The sequence below is a fragment of the Drosophila suzukii genome, chromosome 2L, assembly GCF_043229965.1.
Source record: "Drosophila suzukii chromosome 2L, CBGP_Dsuzu_IsoJpt1.0, whole genome shotgun sequence".
NCBI classification, from domain to species: Eukaryota; Metazoa; Arthropoda; class Insecta; order Diptera; family Drosophilidae; genus Drosophila; species Drosophila suzukii.
The window spans coordinates 16,160,399-16,180,024 of NC_092080.1; the positions used below are offsets into that span (position 1 = coordinate 16,160,399).

The 19,626-nt window shown below is 41.0% G+C and overlaps 1 protein-coding gene and 1 pseudogene across 1 annotated transcript; one reads left to right on the forward strand and one right to left on the reverse strand.

Moving 5' to 3' along the window:
* Positions 1-1,219: 1,219 nt before the first annotated feature.
* On the forward strand, positions 1,220-2,229 carry LOC108010353 (chromobox protein homolog 1 pseudogene; annotated as a pseudogene).
* A 14,002-nt stretch (positions 2,230-16,231) lies between these two features.
* Positions 16,232-18,667, reverse strand: LOC108008108 (prolyl endopeptidase). Its single transcript, XM_017071901.4, has one exon. It carries the CDS (start codon positions 18,582-18,584, stop codon positions 16,293-16,295), a length of 2,292 nt encoding a protein of 763 aa, XP_016927390.3. The 5' UTR covers positions 18,585-18,667; the 3' UTR covers positions 16,232-16,292.
* Between the last annotated feature and the right edge of the window lie 959 nt (positions 18,668-19,626).

Consider the following 19,626-nt stretch of genomic DNA (forward strand, 5'->3'; position numbering starts at 1 on the left):
GCCACAGTCACAGCCATCCGTCATGACCGGTGACGTCGGCGTCCTCGTCGCAGTCATCGTTCAATGCATGAAATCGAGTGCACTGGCATCGGATTTGAACAGTTTGATGGATCAACTTGCGCACGTCCCCGTCATAACTCACAACACTTTTCCCCGACGCCCCTAACCCAACCTCCCATCCATCCATCCACATGCACATACACCCATCTAGATCCCCATCCATATCGCCCCGTCATCCGTCCATCTATCCGTCCATGTCCGTCTGGACCAAGGCCTCCTCCATTTGACGTTTGACGTGAGAGCACGTTTGATGGAAGATCTGTCAGGACGGGCATTGAGCCTTGTTCCAATTCGCTTGCAGCTTTAGCCTGTCTGTTTCAATGCTGGCCAATTTGCAAGCTGAATGATTGTCGGTGGCTTTTGTTCTCAGTCCCATGGTATCGTGTCGGCAACGATTTCTTCATTTTTAGATACCCTATGGCCCCTGATTTATTGGCAATTAATAAAATTGAAGTGTCATAATTCACAAGGCGGTCCCTGTAAGCTGTCTACCCAGTTGTAATTGAGTATTATCGGGGGTGATGGCTGGAATGCCAGAAATAAATGCAGATTAGGTTGAAATTAACTCGAGAAGCGTGAGAAAAGAATGTAACCCTTTGGTGTTATGTGGATATATTTGTCTTTTCAGGATAATAACAGTACTTTTATAAAGTTCGCGTCCCATATGGAACCCTATATAAGTTATATCTATATATAATATAGATTATTCATTATTTATTTATATAGATTTCAGAGAAATAAGCCAAGATAAAGTGGCGATGGTCGCAATAACAGTAATAATAAACTTTAAAAAAATTTGAAACATAATTAAAAATAAAGAATTGCTTAAAATACTTCACGAGTAACGGGTATAATAAATAAATACTAGTAGAATATTTCTATGATCATAAAGGATTTTGAGGAAGATCAGAGATGTAGTACGCTGCGACCAACACCTGGTATCGTACTATATTATGCATTGTATACTATTTTAATATAGTTCTTCGGCTTCATAAATTTTTTCGCGTTTCATGATTTTCCAGTGAAATTTCCTTGTTTGTGGGGTGTGGTACTTTGTTTAAACAGTAATCTCTAAATTCTGCATAGCCCAATCAGATATTTGTAGCTTTTATAATTTTCGAGATGACAGCGCTTAGTTCAGTTATCGATAGTTAGCAATCGGAGTTACGCATCTCTAGCTCTTCTTCTTCCAAGGCCTGAACTCGTTTGACTTAATTTTGTTGGGACGCTGACAAAATAACAAAAAAAAAGGGAAATTAACGACAAATAACCGAAAAACAATGGACGAGAACTCAGTGGAACGTGTCGAGGATAAGCGGGTGGTGAACGGACGCACGGAGTACTACCTGAAGTGGAAGGGATATCCGCGCAGCGAGAACACGTGGGAGCCGGTGGACCAACTCGACTGCCCGAACCTGATAGCCAACTTCGAGGAGTCGCTGAAGAACAGCAAGGAGGAGGTCACGGTGTGCGATGCCGACTCCTCCACCACCGACTTCATTCCCGTCCCCAGGGAGCGCCAGAATCTGACTGGCTTTGAGCGCGGTCTGGAGCCATCGAAGATCCTGGGCGCCACCGATGCGTCCGGCCAACTCATGTTCCTGATGAAGTGGAAGGGCTGCGATCGCGCGGACATGGTGCCCGCCACGCTGGCCAAAATCCATTGCCCCCAGACGGTCATCAAGTTCTACGTGGAGCGCCTATCCTGGCACAATGGCAGCGAGAACGGCAATGACAACGGTGATCTGGCCTCCTCCTCCGGGGGACTGGGCTCTGGCGAAGTCAGTTGCTCCGCCGACAATATTGCTTACGGCATCGTGAGCACCTCAACCAGCGACGACGAAGAGGAAACCGAATCGACCAGCACCGAATCGACCGGCAGCCTCAACCAGGAGGAGGACGCCGAGCCGGAGATGAGCAGCGAGTTGGACAACGGCCAGTCGGACGACGATGACTAGTTCCGAATGGCTGTTCCGGATTTACCCACTTGTGTGAATACACACACGCCGTCTTAACAAACAAACGATATACACATACCTTTACTATCGATTAACTGAAGTTCCAACGAAGATCCGTTCCGCTTTAGTTCATACTTGATCTACAAACTAGTTGTACGATCCAAATACAAAATACAAATGACCTGGCGCAAATAAAAGGTATAAAAACATAGTTTATAGTATTTCTTTATTTATTCAATTACCACTTAAGCCGAATGGGGACAGCAAAATGACATGGAGTTCCTAACGCAAGGGAGTGCTATCTACTTTATTGCTCAAGATCAATTGATTAAACCGCAAAGCAGCAGCTCTGAAAGGAAAGTGGGATCCCTTCTGATGGAATACCCAAGATTGAGGGGAGGAGAATCCAACTCTGTTACCAACGACGATGTTGATGACGATAAGTGCCGCCGATGTCGGGGCCACAGGGCGTATGAGCACTTGGATCACGATGGAATGGGATGCGTTTTGATTGATTGATGACGAATCGGGCGTCGTAATTCACGTTGAGAGGCAAACAATTTGCGTCTCCTTCAGCGAGGAGGTGGGAAAACGAATCGCTCAGCGGAGTGCCGCTTGTTGCTTGGGAAAATATTCGGAAACGGAAAATGCCTACAAGCTGAGGCACACAAACATACATTCACAATGGGAGGGTCCTTCGATTGTGCCAGACAGAAATGTGGGACTAGGACAAGGCCGCAGCAGAATCAAGGAATTATATGGCAATAGTCTGCCGTGTGGCAAAGGCCACGAACCACCAGCCACCGCCCAACGCCCCCCTTTCGGCAGGAGACAAAAAGCAACAAAAACCAAGGAGGAGCGGCAAAAAAAAGTTGAAGGAAAATTGTTTTTTCCAGCAGTTTGGTTTCGGTTTGGAGTTGAATTTCCTTGCGAGGCACAAAAACCTCCGAATAGCGATTTTTTCACGTTTTTCCCAGAACACACACACACACAGCTGGAAAAGGAGGTGGTTTTGGCCAAAGTGTGCGTGCGTGTGGGCCTTGGCAGCAAGTCGAGCGTCTGCCTGCCGTCTGCTGGAGCTTTTTCTTTTGCCCTGGCCCAGAGTTCAAGTTCCCCAACCCCAGACCCAAAGTACCCCCAACCAAACCCACCCACTTCCCCTTTTCCATTCATCGAACCCAATGGCAACTTGTTGATTTTCGTATGAAATTCACATGCAAAAACCAAACCAATTTCGCCCTTCATTGGCGCTCGCCGGTCGGCATTCGCTTTCCTTTTCCCCATTTTCCCCCCTTTTCCACTTTTCCCTTGTTTCGCTGTGTTTGTTTTGCGTGGCTTTTACTCTCGGCTCTTTTTTTCTCCACACTTTTCCAGCAAACTAGGCTGCTCCGGCAAACGGCCAAAAAGAAATCAATAATCGATTTGGCCTGTAATGCCCGATTTCCCCCCTTTATTTCTTTAAAGTCCCCAGAAATTCCTTATTTATTTTGTGCTTTATGGGGTTGTTAAAGAGTTTCAAGGGGAGTTTGCTTTAGTCCCTTGTGCTTAGAAATTAAATTTTACATTATACTGAGACGTTATTATAAAGTGTTTATTTAAGCCGTGTAGCTCTGACTTACTTTTATTTTAAAGCTATTTGGAGTTTGGATATACATATATGCAAAGTAAAATTTTAATTCATTTAGTTGTAAAAGGTTATAGTAAAGCTTACAAAACCAAAAACTTGCATACGTATTACCACACAAATTTACATCATATTAGTCTATTATCTTAAAGTTCAAATAATTTTGTGGGCTTAAGATCAAATTTTATAAGTCTGATGTTTTTATGGAATTCCATTCTAGATATTAAAATAAAACTTGTTGGATGATGCAGGTAAAATATAAGATTTTAATAATATTTTCCCTTAATGTTTTTAAAGGTCCCCGAGAAATTCTTTACTTATTTATTTCCTTCCACATTGAAATTGATTAAAAACTGTTTTTTTAATTACATAATACTTTTAATTTATTTTGATGATATTTATAGTGAATTTTGAAATACATATAAAGTAAAATGGCATTGTATTTACTTATAATAGATTATAGTGAAGTATACAAAACTAAAACTAAGATACATATTTTTATCATTAACATATGCATACAATGCTTTTTTTGCTTAAATTGTATAAATTGATTTTATTTAAAAAGCTTTAGTAAACTATTTAAATTTCAGTTCCTGGATATTGAAGGTTAAATCTAAGGCTATTTTAATCTGTTCCCTTAAAGTATTTTAAAGTCCACTTCGTCTTCTCTTAGATGTTATCCCAATGTGTCATTAGCATTTTGGAGGCCAAAATCCTTCAGCTGAAACTCGATCCAACGGCCGAAAGCCACAACCACATGCCACAATTTACTGCTCGTTCATCAATTGTGACAACGGCTCAAGTAATTCCCTCGGACATTTCACGCCAAACTGAACGCAGACGACACCCAATCAAAGAGTTAAGACTCTGCAAAGTAGAGGACCTAAGAAAATGCAAAAACAAAGGGAAAATAATACCAATTAACAGACATCCAAAAAAAAAGCGGAGAAAGAGGTTCAAAACGAAGCGCGGAAGCTGGGGTCTGAGGGGAGTCCCCTTCGAACCGCTGACATTTATTAATTTCCGATTAGCGACATGGAATTTATGTGCTACCGAAATTTTGGTAGCCCGGCGATCAGTGTTTAGTGGGCTCGAATTACCTTTCGATTTCGCAGACTCTCCGACTTTCGTCTTCTAATGCCGCCTGACACTTGCTGCCAAGTGTAAACGACGCCACTTCACGGTTCGCTGGCATAAAGATCTCCTTCCCTTTCCTGATTTATAGCCATTGTATTCATAAATCACGAATATCTTTCCCTGGCCTGATCTAAATGTGCCTTAAAAGCGCCAATCAAAAGGCAATGTAGGGAGGTGGGGTACAGGCATGTGGAAACTGGCAACGCTGATCACTTAATCGAGCCGCGATCAAGGCGACCACAATACAATTAACCCCAGGGGGCCTTACTGCCACAACAGACCTGCCATAGTTAGCACAACCCACGCATTTCCCTCGAAGTCGTTGCAAGTTGCACTTTACCTCTGTGGCAAGCAGCCAGGTTGCTTAACGTATAATTGGATTGTCAAAATAGGAAAGAAATCACGACTTTTTTATTGGGGATACAGTAGCTACTCTTTAGAGCTAAACTACGTAATACTTTAAAGTGGGTCAGTTTGAGTGGACCCAAGTAATATGGCAAGTAATATGGCAGTATACGGTTCGTATGATGAACTACCATTTTCAAGAATTTTAGTTCTCATATGGTAATGAGTTAGATGATATGACACTTGCATAAATTACGACTAACTTATTGGTTTTTACTTAAGAATTAAAAGAATCATTAAATAAAGCCGTCGTAAGTTGTGAAAATGTCATTTGACCAATTGTCATAAGGACACTGACTTAATTTTCGCTAACTGATTGGATTTGTTTTAAGTAGTCATAGGAACGTAAACATATGTACTATATATATTCACAAAATGTTAGGGTATAGACCTCTTTTTCTTAAGATTACCAAGACTTTATGAAATACATCTAGTTACTCAGCTAAAAATCAAGCTAGTGTTATAAATCTTTAACCATGTTTCACTTTTTTAATGTAAGGAAATCCGAATATGGTATAATGGTGTATAAAAAGAAAAAGGAACAAACTAAATCTTTTTATGACAATAATAGGTATACATAATCTTAAAGAATTTGTAACACCTCCTACATATAACTAGTGAGGACCTCCTACCACCAGACCCCTTAACCTCAGCTATGTTTAGTTAACATTAACCTCAATCTCAGTTGCATTGTGAGGAGTCCTGTCCCCAGTTGCCCTGCATTGTAAATGTCTTCGTTTAGCATTTAATTTTCTGCGGTTATTCGGTGTGGGTGGAGTGGGATAAATTACTCGTACTTCGAATGGAAGGAAGGAGTTTTTCCCACAGAGGCAGGACCCAGTGACAGATTGCCTGGAATCCAGTGGGAGGGCTTTGGAACTGGGGGTCAGCTGCTCCTCCCCAGCCTCCTGCTTCGGCTCCTCCTCCGGCCGGTCACAACTCATAATTCATCCGGATAACAACAGTGGAGGTCCTGTTTTCTGTTTGCAGTTTTACTGCTGAAGGGCTGAACCGCCGTTGGTGACGTTTTGACACCATTTTCGGTGCGGCGATGATATGGCATTCATCTTGACAGCCATAACTGCCTCTGATGCCTGCGTGCGAGTGTGTCCTGTGTGGACGAGGATGTGGATGTGAATGTCCTTTGGTGCCCCCAATGATGGCGATGATGATGATGATGACGATGATTTACTCCGTCCGTCCGAATGTCCGCCCACTGTGCGTGAGTGTGGGTGTTGTGTCCGTGATGCATTTACGTCACTTACTTGAATGTTGCAACGCATTTTCGGTCACCCAAAGCACCAGCACACACGCACAGGACACAGGATGCATGACAAACATACGTACATACACCACCCACTGGGGTGGACCAGGACATGCAGACGCGGGACAGAAGAAGAAGCAGCCAGGAACTGAAACATGTTGCGTCGTTGGCAGCAAAACCAAAAAATGTCCTTGACACTTAATTCACGCTGCATTAATGCGAACTGAAACTGAATGAAGTTGTTCGTTGGCTCCAAACGGGCACAGTGGGACAAAATCAGCTGAACTCCGGGATATAACAATCTATGTTTTTAAGGAAATCCTTATTCTGAACTACTTGCATTTCTTTTTGATATATTTTGTGTTACACTCCTTAAAAATAACCAGAAAACATTTAAAAACCTATTTTTAAAAACATATGCTTTTTTATTTTAAACTTAAAACGTTCACCACATAAGATTTGTAAAGGTATTCTGAAAAATTATTTAAACAGCATTACAAAAGCCTTTTGTTTTATGTGCTTTAACTAACATTTACTCCAATAGTATTGGTTCATTCACGGGCTTGATCAATTTCACCATTCGAGATATGCTAACGCCTTGCTTTCCATTTTTTGGCAATTTTCCTTTCACAACTGTAGTTCGAACTATAATTACTTTGGCAGAACCCATATTAACAAAATGCAGTGAGAAACACCGATTCAAAATTTATGTTAGTTCCCAATTTGAAGGAATGAATTATTTGACTTCTACTAAAATGAGTTCTAAATCAATGAACAATAATTTATTTGAAAAAAAGATTCTTAAACATATTTCCTATAAAAAGGAAATCCATCCTATATTACGCACTGTAGGCCATCTCCTTCACAGACAACCCCGGAAATGGTGTCCTGAAAAGTTTAACCTCGAAAACACTTTCCCGGCCATGATCTCTCCACCTCCCACACACTCCTCCCCCTAGTGGTTCCCGGACCTAACCCATGTTTTTACAACACTATCCCGACTTCCCCCCCACAACTCTTCATAATATCCCCCTCGTCATCATCAGACCAAAGTGAAATGCAGGCAACACATTGCATTCCCATTCCTGGGGACATGCCGAAAAAAGCTCGTAAATTACTGGACAATGTGGAGTGGCGATGGTGATTGGAGGTGAAGGAAGTTGGGGACTGGGCTGTGGAAACGGGGAACCCATCCTGGCTGGCAAATATAAACATCAACAACAACGAAGCGGCAACAACTAGAACAACAACACTCATCGCTCATGTTGGTGATGATGCATTTTGCGGTCTGTCACACCAAATGCAATTTGACGGAGCTGTGCAAAAACTGTTTTTCGAGCTATCAACCAATTTGGCCACGGCTGCACGCCAGGCCACACAGTGTCCACAGGTCTACGAGTCCGGGACCGGGTTCGGGTCCTCGGGTCCCCGATTGTCCCTTGCAACCATCCATCCTGGATGACCACCTTCCCCTTCACCTACAGTCCACAGTAAACCCCGTCTGAAGCAGGCTCTGAATACAGTATCATGACTGTCGCCCATTCTCTATGCTCAGACAAAAAATATATTTTTTCAAATATTATTTAATACTGCCTTAAATAAATGTTAATAACTCAAGTAGTAGAATTTACAATTTAACATTTTTTTGTATTTTGATTTATATTTATAAATAAAAACATCAATCCTAACTACTATAGCACACAAAAAGATAAAACGAAAACTTTTAACAATGATAAATACATTGTAAAAATACTTTTTTTTTTTATTTTTGAAATAACAATTAATATATGTATAAATTTTTTTAAATTTATTTATATTTATTAATAAAAAAACATTAATCTTAAATAAAAAATCACACAAAATGAAAAAACTAAATTTTTTTTATATCAAAATTTTTTTTTTAGTTTTCCAAAATTTTTATAAAAATGTTGTTAAGAATATTTTAATTTTTTTCTGTGCTTTCTGAATACTGCGTGCCACTGGCTGTTACTGTTACTATTGCCACTGCATTGATGCCACTGCAGTTCCTACACGCACTTCCTACATGTTCATCTGTTGGGACGATTTTTGATAATATTTTGCATGTGAATTTTAGTATAGTCAAGTATTTTACAATGAATAAATAATAATAATAATAATAAATAATAATAATATAATCTGGCTATAAACTTTTGCTTCACCTCTTAGGTGTATTATTTTGACTCTTTTTCCTAACAAATAATAATGTTTATTTATTTTTATCTAAAATTAATAACTAATTTAATAAAAATGCTTATAAAAATGTTAAAATAATTTTTAAAAGTAAAATACAATTTAAAAAAACAAATACAAAGTAGTATCTTACAAAATCTTAGCCAAGGGTGTGTACTTTCCGCCTAGTTAGCAGATCTGCAGAATTTTTTTTTCAGCAAGAGGCCTGCCCCCACTTGGTTAGTTGTCCTTTTTGGTGTTTATGTATTTCAGTTTTTTTCCTTCGTATATGAGTCTCCTCTAATATTTTTTGTGTGTGTGCCCTAGTGCGTCCGTGTGGCCGGGATGATGTCCTGGTTTTGTCTTGGGCTGAGTGTGTTTATGTTGGCGGATTCATGTCGTCACTGCGTGAAATGTGTGTGGCAGATGAGGGGCTGGAGTCCCCATGCCACATCAAAAGCTCGGTGCTGGCTAGTTTTGAAATTTATGTAGCGCTGGTGAGTTGGTTTTATTTTCCTCGCCTTTTTTGTGGCCGTTGTTGTTTGTTATCTGTGTAGCTGGAGCAGCATCACGACCATTAACTGCCATTGTCCAGTGTATAGTGTCCAGTGTCCAGTGTCCAGCTCCACATGTCACAGACAAGTCGAGCACTCCACCGTCGGATGGTCGTAAATGTCAGAAGCGCGTGTAAATGTCTTCAGCTGCAATTATTTGGCCTCCTTTTAGGGCTTCCGACCACTTTTCGGGCTGATTTGCTAGCCGGGAAATTTGTTGTGCATCCCAGGCTCATAAATCATTAATTGCAATTAAAGGTGGACTTTGGGTTCTTTCACCAGTATTGTACAAATTACAATAAAGGGGATTTATTTTTCAAGGTACGCATATATCTACCCATGCACATCAGTCAAAGATTTTGCTTTTAGCTGACTCAGTCCACTTTGTAACAGCGATTCTGCTTCGTGTCCGGCATCAATTTATTGCCGATCATCATGCGACGCGAAAAGTGGATAAATACGGTAGATATAGTATAAGAAGGATATGGGGAAGCTGGATAGGGATACGTATGGCGATGTATCAAACAAATCTTGTCGTGTCAAAATATTGACGTTCACCTGATACACTAGGAAAAGCTCTGGGAAACTAAGAAACAAACTTTAATGATGGAAATAGCAAAAGATATTTTTATATTTCACAAAAAGTTCCTAAAGATGCAGAAGAGGCTAAATAGTCTTTATTTCATTCATTGTAACTTGATTAGGGTGAGGATTCCCAAAAATATGTGTTGAAAAGTTTTATAAACGATCGATTCAGTTAACCGGAAAATGGCAGGTGAACATTTAATTTCTTTCAATACAGCCAACCATCAAAAAAGCGAAAATTGAATCTGATTTGTTTGGCCATTTAGCATTGTAGCATCTTGGTACTCTTTATTAAGCTGGCTGTCCGCAACAGACCTTGGTGGGCTATCATTTGGCAAGGATTACCCAAAATACTTCGGCCTCTGAACAGATGGATAGACATATACAGATAGAGAGAGAGAGAGAGACCCTGGGATGCGGCTTTTGGGCTCGTAATACCAAACGGAAACGTTACTTTTTTCTGGGGGAAATTATCCAATTTTGTTCACTTGATTGACTGCACTTTTGATGCCGCTGCCAAGGCCACAAAACCTCAATGCAGATGCAGCACTCCCACAGCCAATCCACACCACTCCCCATTCCGTCCGTTGCCCATTTGGTCTTCGGTACATGTGGCCAGCACCTCGTCCAGTTTCCTCGTCCAGAGTCCCTTAATGGACTTTCGCAATCAGCTGTCAATGCCTCGCCCAGCATCGCCTCGGTTATTTATTTTTGCCTCAGTGCGAAGTGTCACCGACTTTGCAGCGATTCCATCAATCAATCGCTTCGAATTATAAATAACCAAAACCTCCTCGGGGCCGCCGTCCGATTGCCAGATTGTGCGAGTGCACTGAGAGAAATATTACACTGACTCCAAAACTCGATAAAAGTTTTTATTGAGATATCCTTGAATTTTCAATTTTGGCGTTGCTTATAGTCGAAAACATACCATTGATTTCTTAAAATGATTTTTAACATCATTAAAAATGTATTAATGGATATTTTTAACGACAAAAATGTGCTTCTATATTTTGGATCTTGGGTTTTTACAATGTTCTAATCCTTGTCAGAAGGTCGTAATTTTTTTGTAAGCTAATGTAATCATGTTTAAAAATTTCTATTAAAATGGAAAGATAGATAGAAATATATTATTATTTATTGTTGATAAAATGGGCTTATCAATAAGTACTAAGCCTTAATAAATTAAGATACATTTAAAAAAAATTTTCACTTATAACTGAACCTTTACAATAAGCTGTAGCACATAGGGATACGTAAATTCAACGATCACTACATTAAAGTTAGCTTTCATTCTAGCCTGATTTTAAAATAACCAGATTTTGTACATTTTTACTTATTTATTTTTTGAAAAAAAAAACACCATTTTTTTCTCAGTGTAGAAGAGTGATTGGCTGAACCGGGGCGTGCTTGTCCGGCAGCAGCGAGATGGTGACGATTTTGAAAAATTGCCAATCAAAGGAAAACCGCAAGAGTTCCAAGTCACGTTGCAGTTGACATCGCAGCACTTCGGGCCGTGTGCCAAAAACAAAAGAAATTCCTTTCTGATTTGGCCATTTTTGATTTCTCTGGCTGGCTGTCCTTCATCGTTTCTGATTCTGACGAATTACTCACAGACACTCAAATGTCGCCGACAATATGGCAAATTGATTTCGGGGTGTCCTATTAATTGCTTCAATTGTTGACGGACAATTCGAATCCATTGTGCACATCATTTGCCATTAAATGTGCAAATCTTTTCCACGTTCGAAACTATTTGCTTAGGCCAATATTTATCTTTGTTAGACATGGTTTGTTTTTCATGTGGAATTTTCCAGATGGAATTTGTGTGAAGAGTTGCAAATATGAGGGGTTGTGCGTTGCTATTAGTAATAAAATGGAAAGGTAAGTAAATATTGAAAATTCCAGCACTAAAAATCAATTGGGTTGGCTGGAGTTAAAATCCATTTCAACATACTTTCTCTTGTCCCCTCAAGTGCATCGCATCCATCAATATCCAGCCCGACTTTACCAACAAGCCTGATGAATGTGCCTCATCGAGGGCCTCTTCACCAAATGTATCGCATGTCTAATGATGAGAAAACAATAACAATATAACCCAAGTGTCTTGAAGATATCATTGCGCATTGGCACTTGCTCATTTATCGCTTACATGAAACTTGTACTGTGTGCAGACAAATTTTTAAGTGTCTCGATAATGTCAATATCATCGTTCGACTTGGGAAGAGGGACTGACTGGATATTGATTCCGATTCCAATACCAATTCCATCGAACTGTGCCGGATTTCACCGGATTGACAGCCATCAGGCAGCTTGGAAAAAATCGAAATCAGAAATCCGCGCAAACAACAATCGAATGCATTCGCACTCGAGATTGAATTCGAGATTTTGATCGAGTTCAAGATGTAAAGCTGTACCTACACGGGAAAAAAATACATTTTTATATGGTTTCTTATTTTAAATTTCCCAGTTTATTATATTATTTAAAAGATAAATGTAAGATTTCGGGTACCTTTCAAAAGTTTACATAAGAGTAGGCAAACATTAAACACGATCTAGTTTTTCTTTCTCTGCAGCCCCATAGTCACTCAGCCCAACTCGATGCCATCAATGTCATTATCAATATCAACAACATGATTGGACACAAAACTGAACACTGAAAACTGAAAACGAGTCGAAAACGCAGGCTCCTTGGGGCAATGAATATGAGTCGAATCGATCTCTCGATCATCGTCGTCTACAATGTGTAAACACAGACGCACTAACTGCACTCAATCAAAAATTTGATTATTTTGATATGCACGGTGCTTGAGACCCCGAACCCGCAGCCTCCCCCATTAATAATTTCAGTTGGATCGGCAGAGGCAGTATAAACATACGCACTGCCCCAAGTACCCAGTACCAAGTACCAAGGGCCTAAACGTATACCTATACCTATACCTATAATAACAAACGGGCCTAGAAGCGCAGCAAAACAGTCTCGGCCAAGATTGCAGCTGCCTCGGAATCGACTTCCAACTCAACCTCAACTCGGCATCGCATCGGCATCTGCATCTCAATCTGCTTGTCAGCGTATCCATATCCATGATATTCGTGGAAATTCCACTTGAGCGCCTCAATTGTAAGAGAATACGAATTTAATTGCAGAAAACAAACATAGAGAAGAGCGCTGGACCGCAGGATCCGAGGAATGGGATGCGTAAATAAAGGGGTAACGATAATATTGGAAGATAATGCTGTAAGGTGTGAAAGATCATCGTCTTGCAGTTAGGAAAACCATTAGAGAAATGTTATATTAGAAAAGTTCCAATAACCAGGATGAGATATTAAGGGATATATCAGTCATAACATATAATATTTAGGGTAAGTTAAGTTACTGATTTAACAAATAATTAATGAATAAAATTAGAACTATAGAGACTTTCATCAACGACCTAAATTTCTTTTGTCACAACTCTTTTACCATCAACGCATGGAACAAAAGTCAGAGAACTAAAAAGCTCATTAACCTCTATTTGTGTACTTAACTATTCGTGCACTCGAGTCACATTTTGATCCAAGAAAGTCATGAATATAATAAAATATAGGTAAAGAAACAAACGAAACCAAACCTCTCGAGAGGTTTACGCCGATGGGATCGAAATGTATACAGTATCGATCAGAATGCCGATGATCTGTCATATATGTGCGCCATTGTGCGAGTTGAACTCGATTCCACAGCCACTCAAGACTCGATTCGAGTCGAGTTCGGGTTTGACATGTTTGATTTGTGGCTGTGATTGATTGATTGCTGCGACTGCGACTGACTTTTACTTGGGCATGTTTCTGAAGTAATGATTGTCGATTTTGCGCAGACCGCGAGACACAAGAATTCTCTGGATTGGTTCCCACAAATAATGACATGGCGACTTTGGCGAAACGCACAAGATTGAAGGGGCCTCGTCGGCGGATCGGTAACTCTGATTGACAACTTTACTGATCTCAGCTGGGATCTGGTATATGGTGTTTGGTATCTGGTCCCTCGGATAGGGAATGAGGTATGAGGAGCCCGCTGTGGAATTGGAGTGCGTGCGTGACTCTGTTGCAACTTGCAACCAGGTGAAATGCAACCCAAATATTCCTGCACCAGCATCGCTGGGACTAATCAACAATGCATCGATACGGAAAATGGAAGCTTTCAGCTACGGTTTCAGTTTCGATCCATTCAGCACTGCGAAAAATAATGTCATCTTTGCAAAAATATAAATTTCAAGTTTTCTATATTAATTTACACTTTATTTGTGAACTGTAAGTGTCTAAATCAACGAACTCATAGAATATATTTAATGGAGTACATTTTCCTTAAAAACAAATATCAGTTTCGTTCAGTGGACATTACTGTGTTGCTGTTCCTGTGAACTGCCGTCACCATCGCTCGCCAATATCTGTTTTAAAATAATCCACGCAAAGTCGTCTTCGTCCTCGTCTGGCGCTATATCTTTAGCATCTGGGGCCATAAATTAGCCGGGGACAGTAGAATGTTTCGATACAAGGGCCTCGTCTCGGATCCTTTTGGCCATCTTGACATACGAGTAAGTGAAGTAGGCAACCCAGGCTAAAACCGAAGCCAAGTCCCTTCTTCTTTTGTTTTTTTTTTTTTAGTTTGGGTCACGTGCACCAATCTGCATTCAAAGTTGGAGATATTGCACAGCAGCAACCCATCGATAGCAGATTATTGGGGCAATTCTTAGGATTTCAAGAGGAATATAAACTTACTTTAAAATATACTTTTTACTTTTTGTTGTTGTTTTTTAATTATGTAGTAAAAATATTAGTGAGACTAGAACAGTATATATATATAATTATATGAATTAAAAATATTTTAGAAATATAGAAAATAAGGAACTTAATTATTTTAAAACATGTTTAAACTTTTAATTGATGCTACCCATGTTTTTTTTTATTTCGGGAAAGTAACTGCCAATTTCTTTAATCAAGGTGATGATAAAGGTGATTGCAATTAAGGTAACCACCTCTAAAAATGTTTTCCATTTGGCCTAATGCAAATAACAAAGCCAATTAGACGGCTTGCCAACCGAATCGAGATACTTCAGAGCTTTTCTCCTCACTCAATCCCCGGCAAATCTCACCAGATGCCAAGCTGAAATCGTGAACTGTCAGCATCAAGCTCCCCAAAAGTGAGAAGAAAAAGAAATCCAGGGGGGGGATGGGCAAAAAACAGCCTTGCGTGTATGTCGCGCACTCTCATATCAGTCAAGACGAATCTCTTCTGGCCAACGCCGAACAAGCTGGACAAAATGCAGGCAAAAAGTGAGAAGCGGAAAGATTTTAATTACATCTACCAAACCACAGCCACAACACTATAGGACACTATATATATATTCGACTGGGCCTCGTCCGACTGGCTGGCAATTATTTACATTAACACGATCACAACTCAGAGACACTGCACATGCATCATCGTGTTGCGATGTCGATCGAGATCTCCAGTCTCCAGACTCCCAGCTCCGAACTCCGCTAAAAAAAACCAGACAACAGTCGATGTCTGTGTGCCTGCCATGTATGCATATTAATTTATTGGAATCATGTTAGTGAGTCGATATTGATACAAATCCATTTTCGATCGCGTTGCCCCGATCCCGATACTTAGGGGCCCAGACCCAGGGTCCGAGAGGAGGGTTCGGGATCGAAAGACCCATGCTGGGACCCCGAAGTTGGCAGCAGACATTACACAACTACCAAAACGCTCTCGGCCCAATGTCAGTGGGCAGAAGCTGGCGGCCTGTTCGCCTCTGGCAGCTTCTGTCTGTCCGCCCCCCTCCATCCCAATCCCGATCCCGATCCCAAGGCCCTCCTTATATCGCGTACCCACTCCCATTCCCCCTTATATCGCATGCTCAGCGACCGTATTGAACGTTAATCGTTCGACTATCATGCGATTATGGAGTCGCAGAAGTGCTCAGAATGGAAGCATCTCCGCCATGACAGCTTCGATGTTTGTGCGCCTTTTTTCTAATTAAATTCAACTGATTAAACATTTGATTTACGGCATCAAGTAACGTCTCTGCGGTGCCTCAAACATGAAAGCATAGAGATCTATCTTGATTAGGCTGAAAAAGGGGCTCACTCTTCAGTTATTTACACGGTTTTGGAAGAAACGCTTGCTAAATTTGTTTTGTTGCTACCAATAAAATGACAAGCACACAACATAATTGAAGAGTACTTAAATGTTTAATATTATAGTTTAGTTTTCTGTATAAATTCCCGATGATAATAATATTGATATTGATCAACATTATTTAATACCTATCCATTTTTACAGGCGTAACCCAACTTGAACTTCTGCAGTACAAGAAACTTTGAAGATATACTTACTAAGCTAATCAAAACACCAATTTACAAGAGAGTTATGATAGATATTTAATTAATTCTGGTAAGTAAAAGAAATAGTTGCCAATTATTTTTTAAAAATTCATATCCGGGAGACTAGTTGTTCGAAGAAATACTGTACATTTTCTTCACAGATTGACGGTGTCGACTTTGAGTGTTTTCTTGAAAAACGTGATGATGTCCGTGGCCTCACTGATGCGCATTTTGGTGGGCTTTCCCGCTCCATGACCTGCCTTGGTATAAACCCTCAATAGAATGGGATTGAGTTGGTATTCCGAGTATCGCACGGCTTCCTGGAGAGCGGCAGCAAATTTCAGGGAGTGCAAAGGACTCACTCGGTCATCGTGATCGGCCGTCAGGATCAAAGTCGAAGGATATTCCTGATTTGGGTTCAGGGGAATATGTACATTGTGTAGGGGCGAGTACTTGAAGAGGTTGGCAAAGTGCTCCCTCTCATCGGGATTTCCGTAGTCCGAGCACCAGGCATGGCCGATGGTAAACTTATGGAATCGCAACATATCCATAACTCCCACTTGTGCAACGGCTGCTCCGAAAAGTTCCGGGCGCTGATTAATGCAGGCACCCACCAAAAGTCCACCATTCGAGGCGCCCTGTATTGCCAATCGATCCTTAGTGGTATAGTTATTCCGGGTTAAAAACTCTGCGGCCGCCTGAAAGTCATTGAACCCATTTTGTTTGTTCAACAACCTACCTCCGTTGTGCCACTCTATGCCATATTCCCCGCCTCCTCTTATATTCGGAAAAGCCAAAACTCCATCAAATGTGTCTATAAACATGAGGCCAGTTATGCCAAAAGATGGCATTAGGCTGTGGTTGAATCCGCCATATCCATAGAGCAAACAAGGTCGGGGCTCCACACTATCCCTCTTTCTTTGGATGATAAACATGGGTATATTCGTGTCATCGGCGCTTTTGTAGAACACCTGTTCCACACTGTAATCGTCACGGTTGAAGCCCTCCAAATTCAGATTGATTTCTCGCAGAACCTTTGGCTTTTCAACGGGCTTGGCAAAGTCGTAGTGGTAAATTATACCAGGCGTTAGAAAAGATGAGAAACCGTAGAAGATCTCCGAATACTTTCGTTTTCCCGAAATTCCATTTATGGAGCCAATATCCAGACCAAATTGACGGATGAGATTCCCTGTATGCAACTCCCGGGCCTGAAGAATATGTTTTACATCACGGTTATAGCAAACCAAAAGCTTGTCCTCATTCACGCACTTGGCCCACTCTAGAACATCTTTCTCGTGTTCTGGTATTAGGGTGGTCCAGTTTTCCTCAGCTGGATTGTTAAAATCAATCACAGCTATCCGGTATTTGGGAGCATCTTTGTTTGTGTGGAAGTACATTTTGGATCCCTCGTTGGTTAAGTAGTCGTAGTCAGCCTCAAATTTATCCACTATGGGCTTAAAATCCAGCTTAGAAGTTATTGGTTCATCAGGTTTCAAATCAGCATAGTACAGCATATTATCTCGAACCGTGTGACTTATGGATAGGATCAGATATTTTCCACAGTCGGTAACATCGGTTTGGAACCGCCAAGAGGGGTGTTCGGGAAATTCCGCAATCAAAGTGTCCTGATCTTGTCTTTCTCCCACTCGATGGTAATATAATTTTTGGTTTTCATTCTGCTTTGTTTCCGAACCATCAGTTTTGCCATCTTGATCGGAATACCGACCATAGAAGAAGCCCTTGTTGTCCTTCGTCCAGGAGACATTTGAAAACTTTACCTTCTCCAGAGTTTCGGGAAAATCGGTGCGCTCTTTGGCCCTTCGTATACGGATTTTATTCCAATCTGAACCACTTTCACTCAGTCCATAGGCCATGTAGGCCCCATCTTCGGAGAATGTTTTCTGACTCAGTGCGGTGGTTCCATCGGCGGACAAAGTATTGGCGTCTAGGAATACCACCTCTGGGCTCTCCAAATTCTCCTGCTGCATCATAACACTCTGATTCTGCAGCCCAGTGTTCTTGAAATAGTAATAGTAATTACCATGACGCATGGGGCATCCGTACTTCGGGAAATTCCAGATCTTTGTCAGTTTGGCATTGAAACTCTCCCATTCCTCACATCTTTCGAGAAACGGTTGGCTAATATTATTTTGAGCGTTCACGAACCTTTGAGTTTCAATCGAATCTGGATCCTCCAGCCAACGATAGACATCCCTTATTCTATACTCATGCAGCATTTCCTCGAATTTACCATCTTTCCGGGCTTCGGGATACACAATCCTAGCATTAGCCTCCTCGACTAAGGGACGACTCAGGTCCGTGGGACGATTGACCGTAGCTTTGGATCGGGACATTGCTGGGTGATTAAAAGTAGGGTATAGTAGGGTCCTCTCTAGTTTTTGAAGGCTCTGCTTGTTGGCAACTAGTTGGAAAATTAATTTTAGCATTTGTTATCGAAAAATAAAAGAGGTAAATTTATAGGAATTTTAAATTTTAATGCCAGGTCAAGATTGACATTTTTGGAAAGCCAACTGTTTAAATCAGATATATTTTCAGTTCAAAGGGTCATTTGTTCTGGTCTCCTTGTGTTTAAAATGTTGTAGAGTTTCCGGGATGGTCGGGCATTCATCATCTCACATGCAGTTAGGACCAACTTTCATTTCGGGGGTCGCTTTTCTTTTCTCGACTTTGCCGACTTTAATCAGCGCCATGTCGCACTAATTGCAGCAATTAATTGTCCGAAAAAAATGCTCGTGGCATGGCACGTGATGAGCGAAACTTTCGGCTGTGAATTGATGAAAGCCTGTGGGATGATGGGGGGTAGACCCGGTAAATCTAGTGGACTGGAGGTCTACATTAAATTATTGAAATTCCAAAGCCATGTGTCGTGGTCGCGTCTTTTCTGGCCAAAAGGGAGGCCCCTTCCACGACGCATTGACAACTCTGGGACGCTCTTCTGATTCTGACTGTTGCAGTTGCTCTTATTGGTGGACCTCGACTTGGACTTGCACTTGGAGTTGGACTGGCTGTAAGCCTAAGCATGCTGAGCATGTCAACAAGCAGGGGCTACACACAACCGGGGAGCCAGGGGACCAGGGAACCAGAGAATAAGATGGCCAGAAGGGCCGACGGGCAAAGGGGCAACCAGTCAAGCGCGCTGACAGCCAACATGAGCGCAACAGCAGCGGAGAACAGCAGTAACAAGGGGTACACTGAGAAAAATGTTTGAACATCACACAATTTAATTAGGCCCACTTAAAAAGCGACTGTCAAAAATAAAATACATACGAATTTTCGCATTGCGGCTATGTTAATACAATATATTAAAAAAAGAAAGTACACTCAGAAAAAAAATGAAGTATTTCGTGCTTGAACCTAGTATTTTCGGTGTCAAAACTTCGCCAAGCATGGAAAATACAGAACGCGAGAACAAAATACTACTTTCGAGCACGCATTTTCAAGACCGAAAATACTAGATTTAAGAACCTT